We start from the raw sequence: 16204 nt of genomic DNA, 5'->3' as shown, positions 1-16204 counted from the left end.
ACGCTAAGCTTATATTAAAATTTAAAAAAAAAATTTTTTATATATTTCTAGAAAATTTTATGAAAAATAAAATATTTAATGACCAACTAAATATTTTAGCTAGTGTGTTTCAAATAAATAAATAAATATATATATATATATATATATATATATATATATAATTTAATTTTACATGCTCGTTCATGAATAATGCAATTGCTTTTTATGGCTAATCCATAAATATCCAATAATAAATAAGTAACAAAAACTATTCATTTTTAATATGAGGAAAGTGCGTGTGTGTGCGTGTGTGTGTTTCTTGCCATTTTCTCACTTTATCTTTACTTTAATTTGTATACTCTGAACCTACAAATATTGATCGGAAACGTTTCATACTCATTGGTATTATATTCTGATGAACTTAACATGAAGCATCTCTTAGTTTATACTATTATTATTTCATCTGTTATTTACGAAGTTTACGGATGTTTTGGCTGGCTCTTTAACAGTTGTAAGGAATGCTTACATTTACTTATAATATAAATCTTTAAAAATGCAATTTTTTAAGAAAGCATGCACTTGATATTGAGATAAAATGATATCTTCATACGATATATATATATATATATATATATATATATATATATATATACTTTCATAAAATAGCAATTGATTTAAAATCTTTTTCTTTTTTTTTCTTCTTTTTTTTTTAAACATTTGCCAACAAATTCGTATCAATTGATAATATAATTTAATAAAATTAAGTCTTACATTCAGCATAAATCATATTTAATTACAATGAAGTATTTATTCAGTATTATAAAATTCTATTATTTTACGTATTATCAATGAAACGTGCAATGTTTTCAAACTCAATTATTCAATTGATGTAATTATGTAAGAAATGCGGAAATTTAACAGAAACTTTAAACTGAACAGCGGCTAGAGCAGGCTTTAAATTGAAATGAAATTAAAATTTTAGGGAATGTGTCATCATGCTGTCGGAAACGAAAGTCACTCTGTAAATGTAAGAGGAAGTCAAATCGCAGTGCGAGCAGTGTTACCCGAGAATTAACAAGAAAAATCGAAACTGCTAGATTAGAATTAGAGAAACAGCATGCGAAGCAATTAGCCGAGACAAAACAAGCAGAAATGAAAAAATTAGAACAACAAAGAAAACTTGCGAATGAAAAACGATTGGAGGAAGAAAGAAGAATACAGGAAAAGCGAGTACTCGAGGAGAAGAAAATACAGGAAAAAAGGAAACTCGAAGAAAAAAAATTAGAGGAATTAAAAATTCAAGAACAAAAAAAAATACAGATTTTAAGAGAGCAAGAAATAAAAAAAATTAATGATCTAAAATTACAGGAGCACCAGAAATTGACATTATTACAGAAACAGAACGAAGAACAAAATAAAAAAAAACAAATTAAAGAAGAAAAGGAGAGAATTAAGGATATGACTAAAAGATATATCGAAGTACTTAAAGCGTTTGAAGATAAAATGTTAAAATTGCATAAACAAGAGATGAATCAATTAAAAAAACAATGGGCGTCTATGAATCAAGTTTCAATTAACACGAACATTAACAATAACTCTCATATTAAAAATATTCAAAATGCTTATAAAAATGTTGTTCTGCAAAAGGTCGATGTTACAAAACAAATTGCGATAGTACATAAAACACGTTTCATTTGCCAAATATTATTCTTTGAGGGAAATGGTAATTCAATATTTCATTTATCTTTTATTTTATTTTCAAATTCACTATTCATTTATCCAATGATTAAAGTAAGATATATTTATCAAACACATTTTCTTAAACTGAAGACGATTTCTTATTAAGTAATAATGAAATTAATAATATGCTAAACTTATCTCTCATCTTATTAAATCCGTGGTTACTAATAGTTTTGATACACTTTTTTTTTTTTTTTTTTTTTTTTTTTTTTTTTTGAAAGATTTTTTTGTAAATTTTTTTTAAAAAAAAAAAAAAAAAAAAAAAAAAAAAAAAAAAGAAGATATTTTTGAAGTTATCACATTAATAATAATTCCTATTCATACCCGTAAATTTATTATTTTAACTTTATCTCAATTTTCTTCTTACCATATATTTAATTTAATTTAATTTCTTAATTCATATAATCTGTTTTTCATTTTTCAGCTGCGTGGAAAAGATATCTTCATTTTTGGAATTACGATGTTTGTATAATTATATTTTAATTACGATGCTTTAATTTATAAACGAATACACGTGCATAAGTAAAGTTATAATCACCATGTCATTAATATTAAATTTAGAAATTTTTACTTAATTTTCAAAATTTACTTCACATTTTAAAGACATTCTAGTAGTTATTTATATATTGCTTCAAATATATTCTATATTTGAATTTTGACTTGGTAATATTCTAAAATTATGAAATAAAGTAATAAAAAATAAAAAAAAAAAAAAAAATTTTAATTACTCCATCACTTCAATAAGTATATCAAAGTCAAAGTTTAATATAAGTTAAATTTTATCTAGAATTAATTAAAAATAACCTAAGGCTTATAATTTCAATTATATTATGCGTGAAAATAATTTGAATCATCAATAACTGTGTGTATTCATAATTTACGAGCAGTTATTTTTATGTAAGAATAACTTCTAGAAATTGTACTTTATTTTCAAATAATTTCAATGAAATACAATGAATAATTAATAATTGCATTATTAAGAAATAATTACTTAAGTAGTTTCACAATAACTATACTATGAATAATCATGTTTATACACCTGTATATAATCAATATGGTGTCCACATCCTTCAAATAATGATTATTGAAAGCATTTTTAATAATACCTACCCTACACATTGCAACATTGTTACTTTTGTAAAATTAAAATAAGCTGTCATCGACATAAAATTCTAAACACTAATTAGTTTACCTAACATTCCAATAATATTAATAATTTCTAATAATGTAATTAAATTTTATAAAATATATGTTATAACAAAAATGTCAAGTGCGTCTGTGTGTTCTGTCTATGAATAAAATATTTTATATGAAATATTTTTAAAAACCACTATTATTCTTTAGTTATATATTTAATGCTGAATCGATGAGTTTTTAATAGTCTATTATCTATAAGAATATTATTTTTTTAATATTACCGATATTCTATAATATATTCTGTAATGTGATCTATGATATTGCAATTATTATCGATGTCAGATGAATAATTTTCAATACATTATCAAGTGAGTAATTAAAGAGAATCCTATCTAATGGACAATAATGATTAATCGAATACACTTGGACGCTGTTTGGAAATGATTAATTGATCTATTATTAGCCAAATGACAATTGCAAGAAAATGGAATCGCTTGACTCGAGTGGAAAAGATGAATTAATAATTTACATTATCCATCTCTATCTAATAAACTTATGAATTAATCCATAAATTATCATTACCAGATTCTTGTGAATCTGGTATGGAAAATTATATGGAAAGTAAAAGCAAAGGTTCTTTTATATTTAAATGCGTTACACTTGAAAGTATTTTTTTTTTTTTAATTTTTTTTTTTGTTTTTTGTTTTTTGTTTTTTGTTTTTTGTTTTTTGTTTTTTGTTTTTTGTTTTTTGTTTTTTGTTTTTTGTTTTTTGTTTTTTGTTTGATTTTGAATATATGTAATAAAATTATATTGAACAAATAATTGACATAATTCTTTAAAACTGAAATGTAAAAAATGATAAATATTTTATAAATTTTTATTTTTTTTATTTTTTTTTTTTTTTTTTTTTTTTTTTTTTTTTTTCAACTTTATACACACAATGATAAGTCATATTATGATTGAAATAATAAATTTTGTCTATAAAGAGAAATCAATTGAAATGACAAATATTTCATATCTAACTATCAATCACTCTTATCAATTAGATTTAAGAATGAAAAGTACTAATAAAATGATAATAAGTAGTATAATAAAACTAATGATTCAAGTGAATCGGTTGAATTGATTAGAACATTGTCGATTGGAAATACACGAAATATTTTAAAAATAAATTTTAAAATTTTGCGCTTTCGATTCGAAAGGACGTGCAGTAGCGGTTAGTACTCGGGTCCGTACGTGAGACCGTAACTTTACGAAATTAGTCTCAGTTGATTGACGATTTGGGATGATAAACGAGAAATAAAGACACAAGTTGTAATAGAAAGTTTTAAAAAAAACTGATTAATATGGAGTATTTTTGTTGTTGTTGCCGTAAATAATAGAAATTGGAAAATAAATGAAAATATCCATTGGCATGTGAGAGAATATTTCATTTGGTCACGTCGAGTAGTTATGAATATTTAAAACGCTCTGATATTTATTGCAAATTCAAAACTAATGTTGTAAAATTTTAGGTAAGTTCCCCTTGACGATTAGGCACAATCCTTTTTATCGCTTTTTACTTCATTTATCATTACGACTCGACACGAGAAATGGATGCGGCGACTATTCCACCACAAAACACTCACCAGTGCCAACGACAAAGATAGTTAGTTATTTCGATTAATTGCATTAAAGAAAGATCGACGTTATTTTTAAGGCTTATCGAAACGGACCTGTGAATCATGATAACATGTACTTGGAGATATGAACTTTATAACCTCACGTCATCATGCAATGTTGCAAATGGTCTCCAATATAATTGTTAATATAAACAAAAAGCTGCGGTTACATTTTCATTGAATATTGTGCGATACGTAAGGTAATATCGAGCAAAAGTAAAATGACTGAAGTATATAATTTAGGGCTTGATGCTGTCACTTGTCATGTTTGGAATGAAAAACACACTGAAATTGCATTGTGTCCCAATAATAACGAAGTTTATGTTTATAAACAAGATGCAGCGAGCTGGAAGCTTTCGGAAATTTTACAAGAGCACGATCAGCGCATCATGGGTATCGATTGGGCACCGAAAACAAATCGCATAGTAACCTGTGCCGCTGACAAGACTGCATATGTTTGGTCGCAGAATACAGAAGGGAAATGGATACCATCTTGGGTACTATTAAGAACTAATCGAGCAGCCACTTGTGTTAAATGGTCACCAAACGAGGACAAATTGGCTGTAGGATCTGGCGATAGAGTTATCTCGGTATGCTATTTTGCATCGGAAAATAATTGGTGGGTGTCCAAGCATATAAAAAAACCTCTGCGATCCACCGTAACTGCTATCGACTGGCACCCTGATAATAAAGTGCTCGCCGCTGGATCGACTGATTATAAAATAAGAGTGTTCAGTGCATACGTACGAGATATCGATAATTTGAATAATAATGAAAGTTCATGGGGAAACAGTACGATTCTTGGAACGCTTTTTGCTGAATTTTTTAGCTCTGGTAACGGAGGCGGTTGGGTACACGATGTGGCATTTAGCCCATGCGGGACCAAGCTCTGCTGGGTTGGTCACAACTCGTCGATATGCATCGCTGATTCTTTAAAAGGGAACGTTGTCAATCGACTCTTTACCGAATATTTACCTTTTCTCCGATGTGTTTGGCTCGATTGTAATTTCATTATTACAGCTGGCCATGATTGTATGCCAATGGTCTATAAAGTAGACGAATCTGGTAAACTAAGCTTTGCTACGAAACTCGATAATACTCAAAAAAAGGAAGCTGCTGGTTTAACAGCAATGAGGAAATTTCAATCACTCGATAGACAAGCAAGAACGGAAATTAACGATAGCGCCGTCGACAGTATACATCAAAATACAATTACATGCATACGTAAGCTATCTAAATCAAGATTCAGCACAAGTAGTCTCGATGGACTTTTAGTCGTATGGGATATTAAGACTCCGGAATTAATGATGAATTCATTGAGGATCAATTGATTTTAATTACTTACAAACAATAATAAAATGATGTTCAGGTAGAATTATTTCATTATTAAGTAAATTATAATACATGAATTTACTAAACTGTCTTATAAGTTTCTCACATTCAATAACATTTGTTTAAAAATTATTATTATTATTATTATTATTATTATTATTATTATTATTCTCCATCGATAAGCTACGTTTACAGTATTCAGATGCAACATATTGTTTTATAGATGTTAATATGTGCTGTTCTTATATGTTATATTAATCTTTTGTATAAATACTTAAGCTCATGAATAAAAATAAATTTAAAATCCAACGTATCTAATATTTCACTCTATAAATTATTTAAACTAATGTTGTTGTTATCATTATTTTTCATATGCTACTTATTGGATTGTTTCAATTATTTAGGGCTCATCATAAAACTAAGAGAATAAAATGGTGAAAAGTTACAATTAACGAATAAAGTAAATTAATGTTAACTTCAACATTTATATATATATATATAATACATATAATAAATAATACATATATACAAATATCTCATTAACTTGTACTATACCCAAAAATTATTTCTAAACCCTTCTATCCCCAAAATGCATATTAGCTATAATTATGTTTATGTAAATTTAACAATCTTATTGTACAATATTTAATGCATGTCAATTGTCCCAAAATTAGTTATCACGCGTATAAAATTCAATAGATTCTATGTATTACATACAAACAATTACTATACCATACAATCAAATATCTAAGTACAATATCTTTTTCCATTTTAAAATTGTTAAAAAAATTAAAGCAAAATTATATTGCGCAGTAGTGTATTGACAAATGCTCAATAATTATATCATATTTTAAGAAATAATTATAATTAAGATATTAAATAAAATATAAGTTGAGCTATTCAAAAATTAAATCATAAAAAGTCATTATCAATAAAAATATATATCAAAAAAATAAATAAGAATTCATCAACTTTCAAGAATTTTGTTTATTTCTTTATTTATACACGTTTACTCCTTTTCACTTCTTTAACTTGAAGACCTAAAAAAGGTATATATAATTCATTAAAATATAGACTTAAATCATTTCTTTAGAAAATATTATAATATTAATTTAACTGACCAGGAGGAAGCGATTGCTTCAACTTTTCCGCCTTTTCTTTGTCGATAATAACAAGAGTGTACAAAAATCTAGCACATCGTACCTTGAATTTGACATTAAATGCATTTTCCTTTATTTTAACAGCTGAAAATAGAAAATACATGTAATTTATCTTAAAGACAAAAATCAATTTCAAAGTTTATTATACGTTGTAGAATAAAATATAATATATTATTTATTTATTAATTATTTATTATATAATAAATATATTATTTAAAAGTTTAATTTTTTAAAGCATATAATAAATAAAAAGAACATAAGTAATGATAGTATTTATATATATATATATATATATATATATATATATAAATGTATAATGATTTAAAATTACTCTTATATCGATATAATTGATAAAAATCATTTTATTTTATATTATCGAATTAGGTAGTGGATATAACAATTTTTATAATTAATCTCTTATTTATTCATTTTTTCAAAAATTTATTTTATCAATCAATGGTATTATTGTTAATGAAGATTATTACATGTAATTTAATTTAAAATTGTTATTGTCATACAAGTGTGAGAAAAGTACTAAAACATTATTGTAAAATTATCTCTCTCTCTCTCTCTCGCCTAATAATTCATTCATTCATTATTCACAGAAAATGTTATACATTAGCAAACAAGAGATAACGAAAATAAACATATATTTACGTTGCACATTATATTATGTATTTTTATATATTGTTCTATGGTTTTGTAATTAAAAGTGCATTATTATAATTATACTTGATCAGAAAGCTTAATTAATTATCGATACTTACATTTAGCATCTTTCCTTCGAGCCTTCAAGAGAAAGTCCTTGATTTCTTTAATTTCCCTAGGCTGTTAAAAAGTAAAATCGTATTGTTAAACAACGTTAATTTATGACAATAATTATAATACGTTTAAGCCACGATGTAAAAGACTTGTAACATTTTCACCTTGCGTATCGAATTTAAGGTTATGTTATTAAAGAATTTCTATTATAAAATTAGTAAAAACAAACGAAATAATAACATAAAATGCTTATAATAATTCGTGAATGAAATTAAAACTTGCTGTCGAAAGCTAATAAAATAATAAATAAAGCTTACCATTTTGTATTTAAAATGCAATAGAATATTGGACCTGAAACAAAAGAAAAATATACTTTTTCTAGAGACGTTATTAGGAAATGTAACTTTTAGCCGTATTGAGAGAAATTTTTAACAATTACTAACAATCGTCGATTTATGCAAAATCACAGGATTTCACAGATATAAATGGAATAAACAATAAATTTAATCCTATACACCTACCTTACGTTCCACGTCTATTTGCATAAGAACGAGCGCCACCTATGATGAAATAATCTTACTTACTTTAAATCCGTTTTTCACTCATCCATGTAACAAAAACTTCCTCTCAATAAATAATATAAGCATTCGTATTGAATTTTACATGAACAAAATAATTTGTAATTGTGAATATACGTGACTTTTGATAGATTATATAATTTAACAGAATAATATGTGAAATCGCTTTAAATATCGCTATAAATATAAAGTGAGCTTTTAAAAAACAATTCGTGCAAGTTCCGTGCGAAAGTGTGATAATTGATAATCGAAGCAAATTTATTTCAAGAGATGCCTTTTATATGAAAAGAAGAGAGATGAGATGAAATTTTATGATATTTTTTTCTTACCTCGATTAAATGTCTGTTCTTGCTTGTATCGGAATTCTTCTTATGTCAAAGGGGAATTAGAATATGAGAGTTTCGTTTGGATTAGCCGGACTCTGCGGGGAAGCCAAGTACCTAGTGAAAACGGTTTAAAGCTTATTGTAAGCTTATAAATCTGTAATCATTTTCTTGTGATTATTATTTCATGTAGATAAATGCATGAGAGAGCCAATAAGCTTGAGTCTTCAATGGGTATGTATCGGATTTGTTGATGCAAGCATTCAATATTAGGAGATTTGATTTATCATTTAATCGTCATTGGGAATGTAAATTGTGGATTTTCAACGTCCACTAATTGATCGACGAGATATTTATTCCATCGAGCGAGCATATAATCGTAAGCATCAATTATATTAATCCTTGAACCGATAAGTTTTAATGAAATGGATAAATATAGTTAAATTTATTTATGTATGATTAATTTATGAATGTCCATTGGATGCTCCAAAGCCAATATACATAATTTATTAAAGCGACAGTAGTAGACGATTTAATCGAGATATGCATTCAACATTCGAAAAATGGTCGATAATGTAATTTGAAAAAAGACTTCATTTTACGTTATTAAACTTGTAAAGTAAATTATTCAAATAAATTTGACACGTTTAAGCTTGTAAAGTGTAAGTAAATATTTTTAAAAAACTAAGCATTATAAATTGTGTGAAAATATATAGATTTCGATATTCAAGAAGTACAAGTGAATTATTAACATAATTTTCAATTTATTAGTAAATTATAATAATTATAAATGAAAATTAGTGTTCGAGTTTTTTTTTTTTTTTATTTATTTTTTTTTTTTTTTTTTTTTTTTTTTTTTTTGTCATAAATACTTTAATAAATACGAAACGAAAAAACAATGTGAAAAAATAAAAATTTTCATAAAATAATTAATACCTAAAAACAAATTATATTTTATAGCACGAAAAATGTATTTTATAATGACTATAAAACACAATGAGGATCGATTAAAATACTAAAAAGAAATTAATAACTGCATAGCATTTATTTCGCATTTAACAATAATGGAACAACGATCAAATATATATTTGAAGAATATTAATGATAGAAGGCTACATTCCTCGAATAAAAAAATCTAAATGAAATGAATGTAATAATATAATGTTGTGATGTTTATATGATTGCTTTTTATTTTCGCAAAGCAATAAAAATTCGTATAGCTGTAAAAGTAATTTAAGCTTCAATTTCATATTAACACTTGTAATAACTTAACTCCAATTTTTCGTACAATACAACGAATGAAAATATTATTTACATTAAGGAATTATTGATTTACATTTCTCTCAGCTCTTTCATTCTTTCTTGCAATGCATATATCGACGATCACACGAACGACAAAAAAGTATAAAAGCTCAAAAGCACTTATAAGACTGAATCCAACGGAAAGGCCCAACAGGCCACCGAATGACGCTGCAACACACAATACAGATATAATTACACAATTTTTAATTATTATACTCTATTATTATATTCATAATTATTTGTAAAATATTGCAAACCAAAGAAGTTTTTCCAATTGTAATACACCTCTCGACGATACTGCGTAGATATAAAGTCAACGTAAAAAATATTAACGACGCTATAATTTTTAAGACTACTAGATTCTCTGTAACATTAATATAAAAATAATTTATTAAAACTTTTTATTATTTAGTTATTATTACGCGTTTTTTTTTTCTTATGCTTTAATATATATATATATATATATATATGAGCAATTGTTTTTAAGAAGAAAAAAAAATCTAGCAAAATGCTAAAATAAAGCAACTTAACCGTTTATTCTATAATTAGTAAATATATAGCTAAAAGCTATTCAGTAATCGTAGCTAAATGTATCATCAATGTTATTTTTTAATTTACAAACAAAAAGAAAAAAAAAGAAAAGAAAAGACAAACAAAGAAGAAAAAAAACAATGAGAGGAGGGAAACAGTTTGAAATATTCATATCGTTAAAATTTATTTATCGATAATATGATTATAATCCTTAGTGCAAGGCTTATTTATTAGTTATTATACATATAACATTATACAGGCGTATGTAACACGTATAGGTATGTTTTTTTTTTTTTTTTTTTTTAAGACTTTCAACAATTTCATTTCTTCATTTAACAATAATAGTTATACGTTACAAAGCTATCGAAGTAATCTTTGATTAAATGCTTAAAGCTATTATTCTGTGCGCATTGGAATTTACTTTCAACGAAATATTTTTGTATAATCGTTGGGAAAGACGAAAGAATTCCTCATTAATTTAATAATATTCTACTTACTTAATCCTGTCCCCGTAAAATTGCTCTGTGTCTATAATACCTTCGGAAGCATCGACAGGGTAACGATAAATCGAGCAATCAAATAGACAGCCACAAGGTTTTCGTCGTATATCAATGTCAACGGTCGTTAGATCCGCGTGATTTACATTGATACCTGGCCAAGATGTATCGATCAAAGCTGGCAACATTAATATTGGGAGCGTTTATTTTGTGCAAATATAAAAATAACATGAAACGTTGAAGTAATTTGTTTCTTTATGTTACATTTTATGTCGGATAAACATCTTATATCCCTCAGGTTACATTCTCTCGACCCTATAAATAAATTTTCATTTAATAAATTTACATTTCAATTATTTATTTTCTAATCTATTCTATTATTCGTGAAAATTTTTCAACATCGTATCAACGATAATTTATTTATTTTTACAAGCGGAGGTCATGGATCTATCTATCATAAGGCCTTTTAAAGTGAAGTTAAAAAGCAAATATCCATTCGAGTTTTTAAACTATTTGTTTGATTTCTTCATTATTCTTAAACATATCAATTGGCTGCGTAAAATAATGTTTGATAGCAAAATTGTTGAATGCCTTTTCAATTATATTGAACATTGGCGTGGAATTCTTTTACATTCTTTAAATACAAATATGAAAGTCTATGCATTAATGTGAATTTACGATCAAAGCATTTATTTTATTTATTTATTTTTTTTTTTTTTTTTTTTTTTTTTTTTTTTTTTTTTTTTTTTTTTTTTTGTTAGAAAAATATGCGAGTTTCGGTGGTAAAAAGAAAAAAAAATAAATAAAAAAATTGACAAATGTAACTTACTGTTTTGTGGACTATAATAAGGAAAGCATCCACATTCATTTTCAATTATACTTATCCTGCACCGGTTTAAACAATTTACATAGGAGTAATTTGCACGTTGACCAACAGTTCTCATTAATACTTGCAATTCCTTTGGTAAAATTTCATCTTCGAAAATACATTGTCGCGCGCTTAATGGCAAATTCTTCACCGCTGCTGTAGAATATACTTCCTGTGGCGCTATGGCTAAAAAGGATTGCACCCCCAAGCCAATCAATTTATATTCGGAACTACGATCTGGATAATTGTACGGATAATGAATCATCACCTATAATATACATTTTTTTGTTTTGTTTTGTTTTGTTTTTTGTTTTTGTTGATGGTTGTTTGTTCGAGTAATGAACAAGTACTTCAATTCCTTCCTAATACAATCGGATATTTAAAATTTTTTTTTTTTTGTAAATAAACACTAGTTACAATAAATCTGCTCACTTGAAGCTTTTTTAACCTACGCGTATGCCTAGGTTCGACTTTTTAATGGATTATTACTTCATGATACAATGATCTTATGCTTTGTAAATTATGGATCTTGTAGTGGCAGGCATATAAGGGCTCATAATTATAAGAAAGTTTCATTCTCAAAATACGAAATATGTTTACATAGAAATAGCTATTATGTATAAAGTAAGTTATAAAATTATTACCTTCACCCCGTAAGAACCGTATAGACTCGAATAATAATCATCTGGTTCGGCGTCAATTAAAACTGTCAGACCCGTTTGATAACCGCAAGCGGTAAGTCTCTTGGGCACGCTAAAAACAAACTGTCACTTTATTAAAAAAAAAAAAAGAATAAATATTCAATCCCTCCATTAATATTCAATGCTTCAACGAACGTTTTTGCTTCAATTGTACTTTCGGAATTGAAATAGTTGAAACTGCAGCATAAGCCATCACGAGAATAACTTTCATGAAATATCTCGTGACAAGGTACATAAGTCCCCTTCCACTTGCAGCTCTTCAAAAGATTAGAACAATCTTGCCTTACCTGTGCCGGAATATTTATTCTTTAAATCTGTAGCTCATTGTAATAAATTAAATTATCACATTTCATTGAACTATATAATTTTTTTCACTAATGTATAATTTATATTAATAAAAAAAATGGTAAAAAAAAAAAAAAAAAAAAAAAAAAAAAAAGTAATTCAATCGTTCATTTTATTATTTTTCTAATATATGAGCATACAATGTGGACATAAGCAGTGTCGTGAAGAGTATTTTAATTCATTTCCATTAATAATCAATCGATCATATGACCAAATATTGAATCCATTCTTACATAACTAAATTGATAAGAATTCTCTGATATTCATAAAAATAATTTACGTACTAGTCTTAATAGTTATTATGAAAATAAAATAAACGCAATAGCAATAGCATAGGAAAAGCATTTAAATTTTAATGGTAATTATAAATTTTATTCCTTTACCAAGTTTTTATTTTACCAAGTCTTGATAAACTATTAATGAAATATCTTTAAGCGAATGAACAAATGTAAATGTAAAAATACTTATTTATACAAAAATTTTAATTATTATTTTAATTGATAATGCTTATGGAGCCTCGTTTTTTCATTTTCTTTATCATAAATCTTAGTTAAACATATTTTGTAAATACCTAAATAAGAAATAAGAATCTTTATGCATGTGAAAATAAAGCGTTATAATTTTTATTTCCAAATTTTTTAAATATATATTTCATAAGCTGAAGCTTGTAATTAAACAGATAACTTATTAAAATAATTAATAGAATATATTGTTTATTATTTTTATTGACTATTTTGATTGATGAAATGTTGTCTTAAAGATTACGCGGAAAATAAATGATAAATAATTGAATAATTACCAAACTCATTATATGAGAGATGGAATAATTATTAACATCAAAAATATCTTGAAGTACTGTAAAATTTGAATCTAGATCATCTTCGAAAATATCAGGATCCAACATTTCAAGAAGAAGCTTCATTTCGTCCAAAATGAATTCTCGTGATAAATTATTGACTATTGTACTATTAAAATAGGGAAAAAAATTTTCATTTATATCATTGAATCATTGGTGCATCGATTTAATCAAATTCAGAAAAAAAAGTTCAGTCCAATTTTTGATTAATTGCAAAATTTCTTCAATTTCTTTATTACAGCAAGAATGTAAAATATTGAAAAATAAAAAATTCTTGTTGTTATTACTATAATCAATCCATTTATTAAATATTTAAATAAATTTTTTAATATCTAAGTAATGTTATATTATTAGAATTCATTCAATACGTTAATTAATACGTTAATTAATCCCAATATCATAATCATTTAATAATTGAGCTTACTTCAGCACTTCGTAATATCAAACTGAACTTTTTTCTAAAACAATCAAGCCTAAAGCTGTAAATAAGGCAAAGTGTTATTCACAGATTTTTAACAAACTCTTGTACTTTTCTCGATGAAATTTGATTGTTATTGCAAAATGTTACAGCCGGAAATGGATAATTCCATATACCATGGTGCATTGTCGCAATTACAGTCAGTGTTGAATATGCTGAATTATATTTCCAAACTGCTCGCAAAAATCCCACAGAACAGCATAAACACGTGACGACTATAATTCCCCATATCAATCTAACAGAAAAATTAATAAAAAAGAAATGCATCTCTCGCCATCTGTGCTCAAGTACATTTTACAATGATAAATGTTATGATCAAATTATGATCAAATAATAATTTTCCCTATTTTATGTTTGAAGAAATTTGCTTAAGAGTATCAAACAATTTTACAAATAATAATATAAATTATTAGCATTATAAATGACTAAAATTATAACGAAATCACTAATAAAATTACTTGATGATAATAATTATATTTGAAATAATAATAATAATAATAATATCTGTTGTTGTTGTTGTTGTTGTTGTTATAAATATTTTAAATTCTTGTGAATATAAATTTTAGTTTAATATTTCTAAATTTTTTTATAACAAAGAACGTTAGAATTTGCTATTTTCGTTATATTATTATTAAATTCATGTTGTAATATTATTGATAGTTGAAAAAGTAAAATTTATATATTATTGTTGAGAAAAAGTTATGGAAGGAATCTCCATTGAAGTATTAATGGAAAATAAAAACCAATTTTACATTGTTAACATTGCTTTTATACATTTTCTTATAATCTACATGCTCCCTTAAAAGTAGAAAAACATGCTTATTTAATCTGAACGATTATTACGTTTATTAATATGACCATTATTAATGTAAAAGAAAGCTATTATGTAATTTTGATGACCTATTAATTGAAAAAGTAATGAATAACGATAAAAGCAATTGCGACAATTTACACTCGCAAATTTCATATTTACATATTTATAAATGTATTCGTAAGCAATGATATTGAAAAGTTTATTCATGTAATTAAAATACTTATGTGTACCGCTCAGCTTTGGTTCGATTGGCTTGTACGATATATCTATAACCGTGTAAACCTGTTGCCAAACAAAATTCTACCGCCTGAGTTTTCATAATGCTTAACCAATTTTTAAATTTTTTCTTCCTATGTATTGTTATAGAATTCTCCACTACCGTCATATTTAAAAATTTTGTCGAATACTTTGATATCTATAATTTATTGCATTTACAGTAAATAAAAGAAAATTAAATAAATTATTTATTAATAATGATTAGAATTTGGAATTTTAATGTAATTTGTTGTAACTCTTTCAACTTGTCAGCAAACTTTTGCTACAATAAGCACTAATTTATGTTTCAAAATTTGGTGCTGATTTGATTGCTATTCTGAATGTTAGTTTTATTTTTAATATAAAACTGATCGAGTGTGATAAATATGACTGATTTAGTATTACAAATAAGCTATCAGATTATTTATGACGTATTGAATAATTGTTTAGTACGTATGTGTTTGCTTATAAAATATTCAACGAATAGTTCTCTCGTGTGTATGCTTCTTTTCATAGTATATATACTATGAAAAGCCGCCAAGGACACATTTATTATTCTTGATTATAATCTAAACGTAATTATGCGATATAGAGCATCGATTATAAGTTTACTATTCAGAATCCCTTGCATTAGTTTAATAAATTTATTCCAGCTGAATAAACTTAATAACGTACTTTTTTTCTATAAACACAATTATCGTCCTTATTATGGTTACATAATGATTCCTTATTATACCAAATATATAGATTTGTACTTTTTTAATTTCACTTTTTTCGTTTCATGCATTAGTATTGATAAAAACAAACTGTCACTTTATTATATATATATATATATATATATATATACATATATATTTCATTTTTTAATAATTTCATATTATACA

General features: G+C 25.5%; 3 protein-coding genes across 3 annotated transcripts; 1 reads left to right on the top strand and 2 right to left on the bottom strand.

Annotated features, from left to right (window-relative positions):
- The first annotated feature begins 4267 nt into the window (after positions 1 to 4267).
- On the top strand, positions 4268 to 6031 carry Arpc1 (Actin-related protein 2/3 complex, subunit 1A). The gene is made up of 2 exons (XM_011499962.1): positions 4268 to 4303; positions 4372 to 6031. Exon 2 carries the CDS (start codon positions 4740 to 4742, stop codon positions 5847 to 5849), a length of 1110 nt encoding a protein of 369 aa, XP_011498264.1. The 5' UTR covers positions 4268 to 4303; positions 4372 to 4739; the 3' UTR covers positions 5850 to 6031.
- A 788-nt stretch (positions 6032 to 6819) lies between these two features.
- RpL38 (ribosomal protein L38) lies at positions 6820 to 8312 on the bottom strand. Its single transcript, XM_011499961.1, has 5 exons — positions 8294 to 8312; positions 8090 to 8123; positions 7778 to 7838; positions 6972 to 7094; positions 6820 to 6890 (listed from the first exon to the last, which is right to left on the bottom strand). The coding sequence occupies exons 2-5, from the start codon at positions 8090 to 8092 to the stop codon at positions 6850 to 6852; spliced, it is 228 nt and encodes a 75-aa protein (XP_011498263.1). The 5' UTR covers positions 8093 to 8123; positions 8294 to 8312; the 3' UTR covers positions 6820 to 6849.
- Positions 8313 to 9997: 1685 nt separating this feature from the next.
- Positions 9998 to 14544, bottom strand: LOC105362698 (sodium channel protein Nach). The gene is made up of 10 exons (XM_011500184.1): positions 14526 to 14544; positions 14280 to 14466; positions 13717 to 13882; positions 12708 to 12859; positions 12516 to 12624; positions 11833 to 12139; positions 11268 to 11318; positions 11004 to 11181; positions 10233 to 10339; positions 9998 to 10143 (listed from the first exon to the last, which is right to left on the bottom strand). Exons 1-10 carry the CDS (start codon positions 14542 to 14544, stop codon positions 9998 to 10000), a joined length of 1422 nt encoding a protein of 473 aa, XP_011498486.1.
- Between the last annotated feature and the right edge of the window lie 1660 nt (positions 14545 to 16204).

The sequence above is a fragment of the Ceratosolen solmsi genome, unplaced genomic scaffold, assembly GCF_000503995.2.
Source record: "Ceratosolen solmsi marchali unplaced genomic scaffold, CerSol_1.0 scaffold41, whole genome shotgun sequence".
Taxonomy (NCBI): Eukaryota; Metazoa; Arthropoda; class Insecta; order Hymenoptera; family Agaonidae; genus Ceratosolen; species Ceratosolen solmsi.
The sequence above is the reverse complement of the archived record's forward strand: the minus strand, read 5'-3'. Positions and strand labels throughout refer to the sequence as shown.

Bases quoted from the DNA above. Each gene is read 5' to 3' on its own strand.
- Arpc1 (XM_011499962.1), top strand. From the start codon at position 4,740: ATGACTGAAGTATATAATTTAGGGCTTGATGCTGTCACTTGTCATGTT.
- RpL38 (XM_011499961.1), bottom strand. The intron at 7,095-7,777 runs GTAAGTATCGAT...TTCTATTTTCAG, and splicing joins TCGAAGGAAAGATGCTAAAT to CTGTTAAAATAAAGGAAAAT. The intron at 6,891-6,971 runs GTCAGTTAAATT...TACCTTTTTTAG, and splicing joins GAAGCAATCGCTTCCTCCTG to GTCTTCAAGTTAAAGAAGTG.
- LOC105362698 (XM_011500184.1), bottom strand. The intron at 12,625-12,707 runs GTTCGTTGAAGC...GTTTGTTTTTAG, and splicing joins AGTACAATTGAAGCAAAAAC to CGTGCCCAAGAGACTTACCG. The intron at 10,144-10,232 runs GTTTGCAATATT...TGTGTGTTGCAG, and splicing joins CAATTGGAAAAACTTCTTTG to CGTCATTCGGTGGCCTGTTG.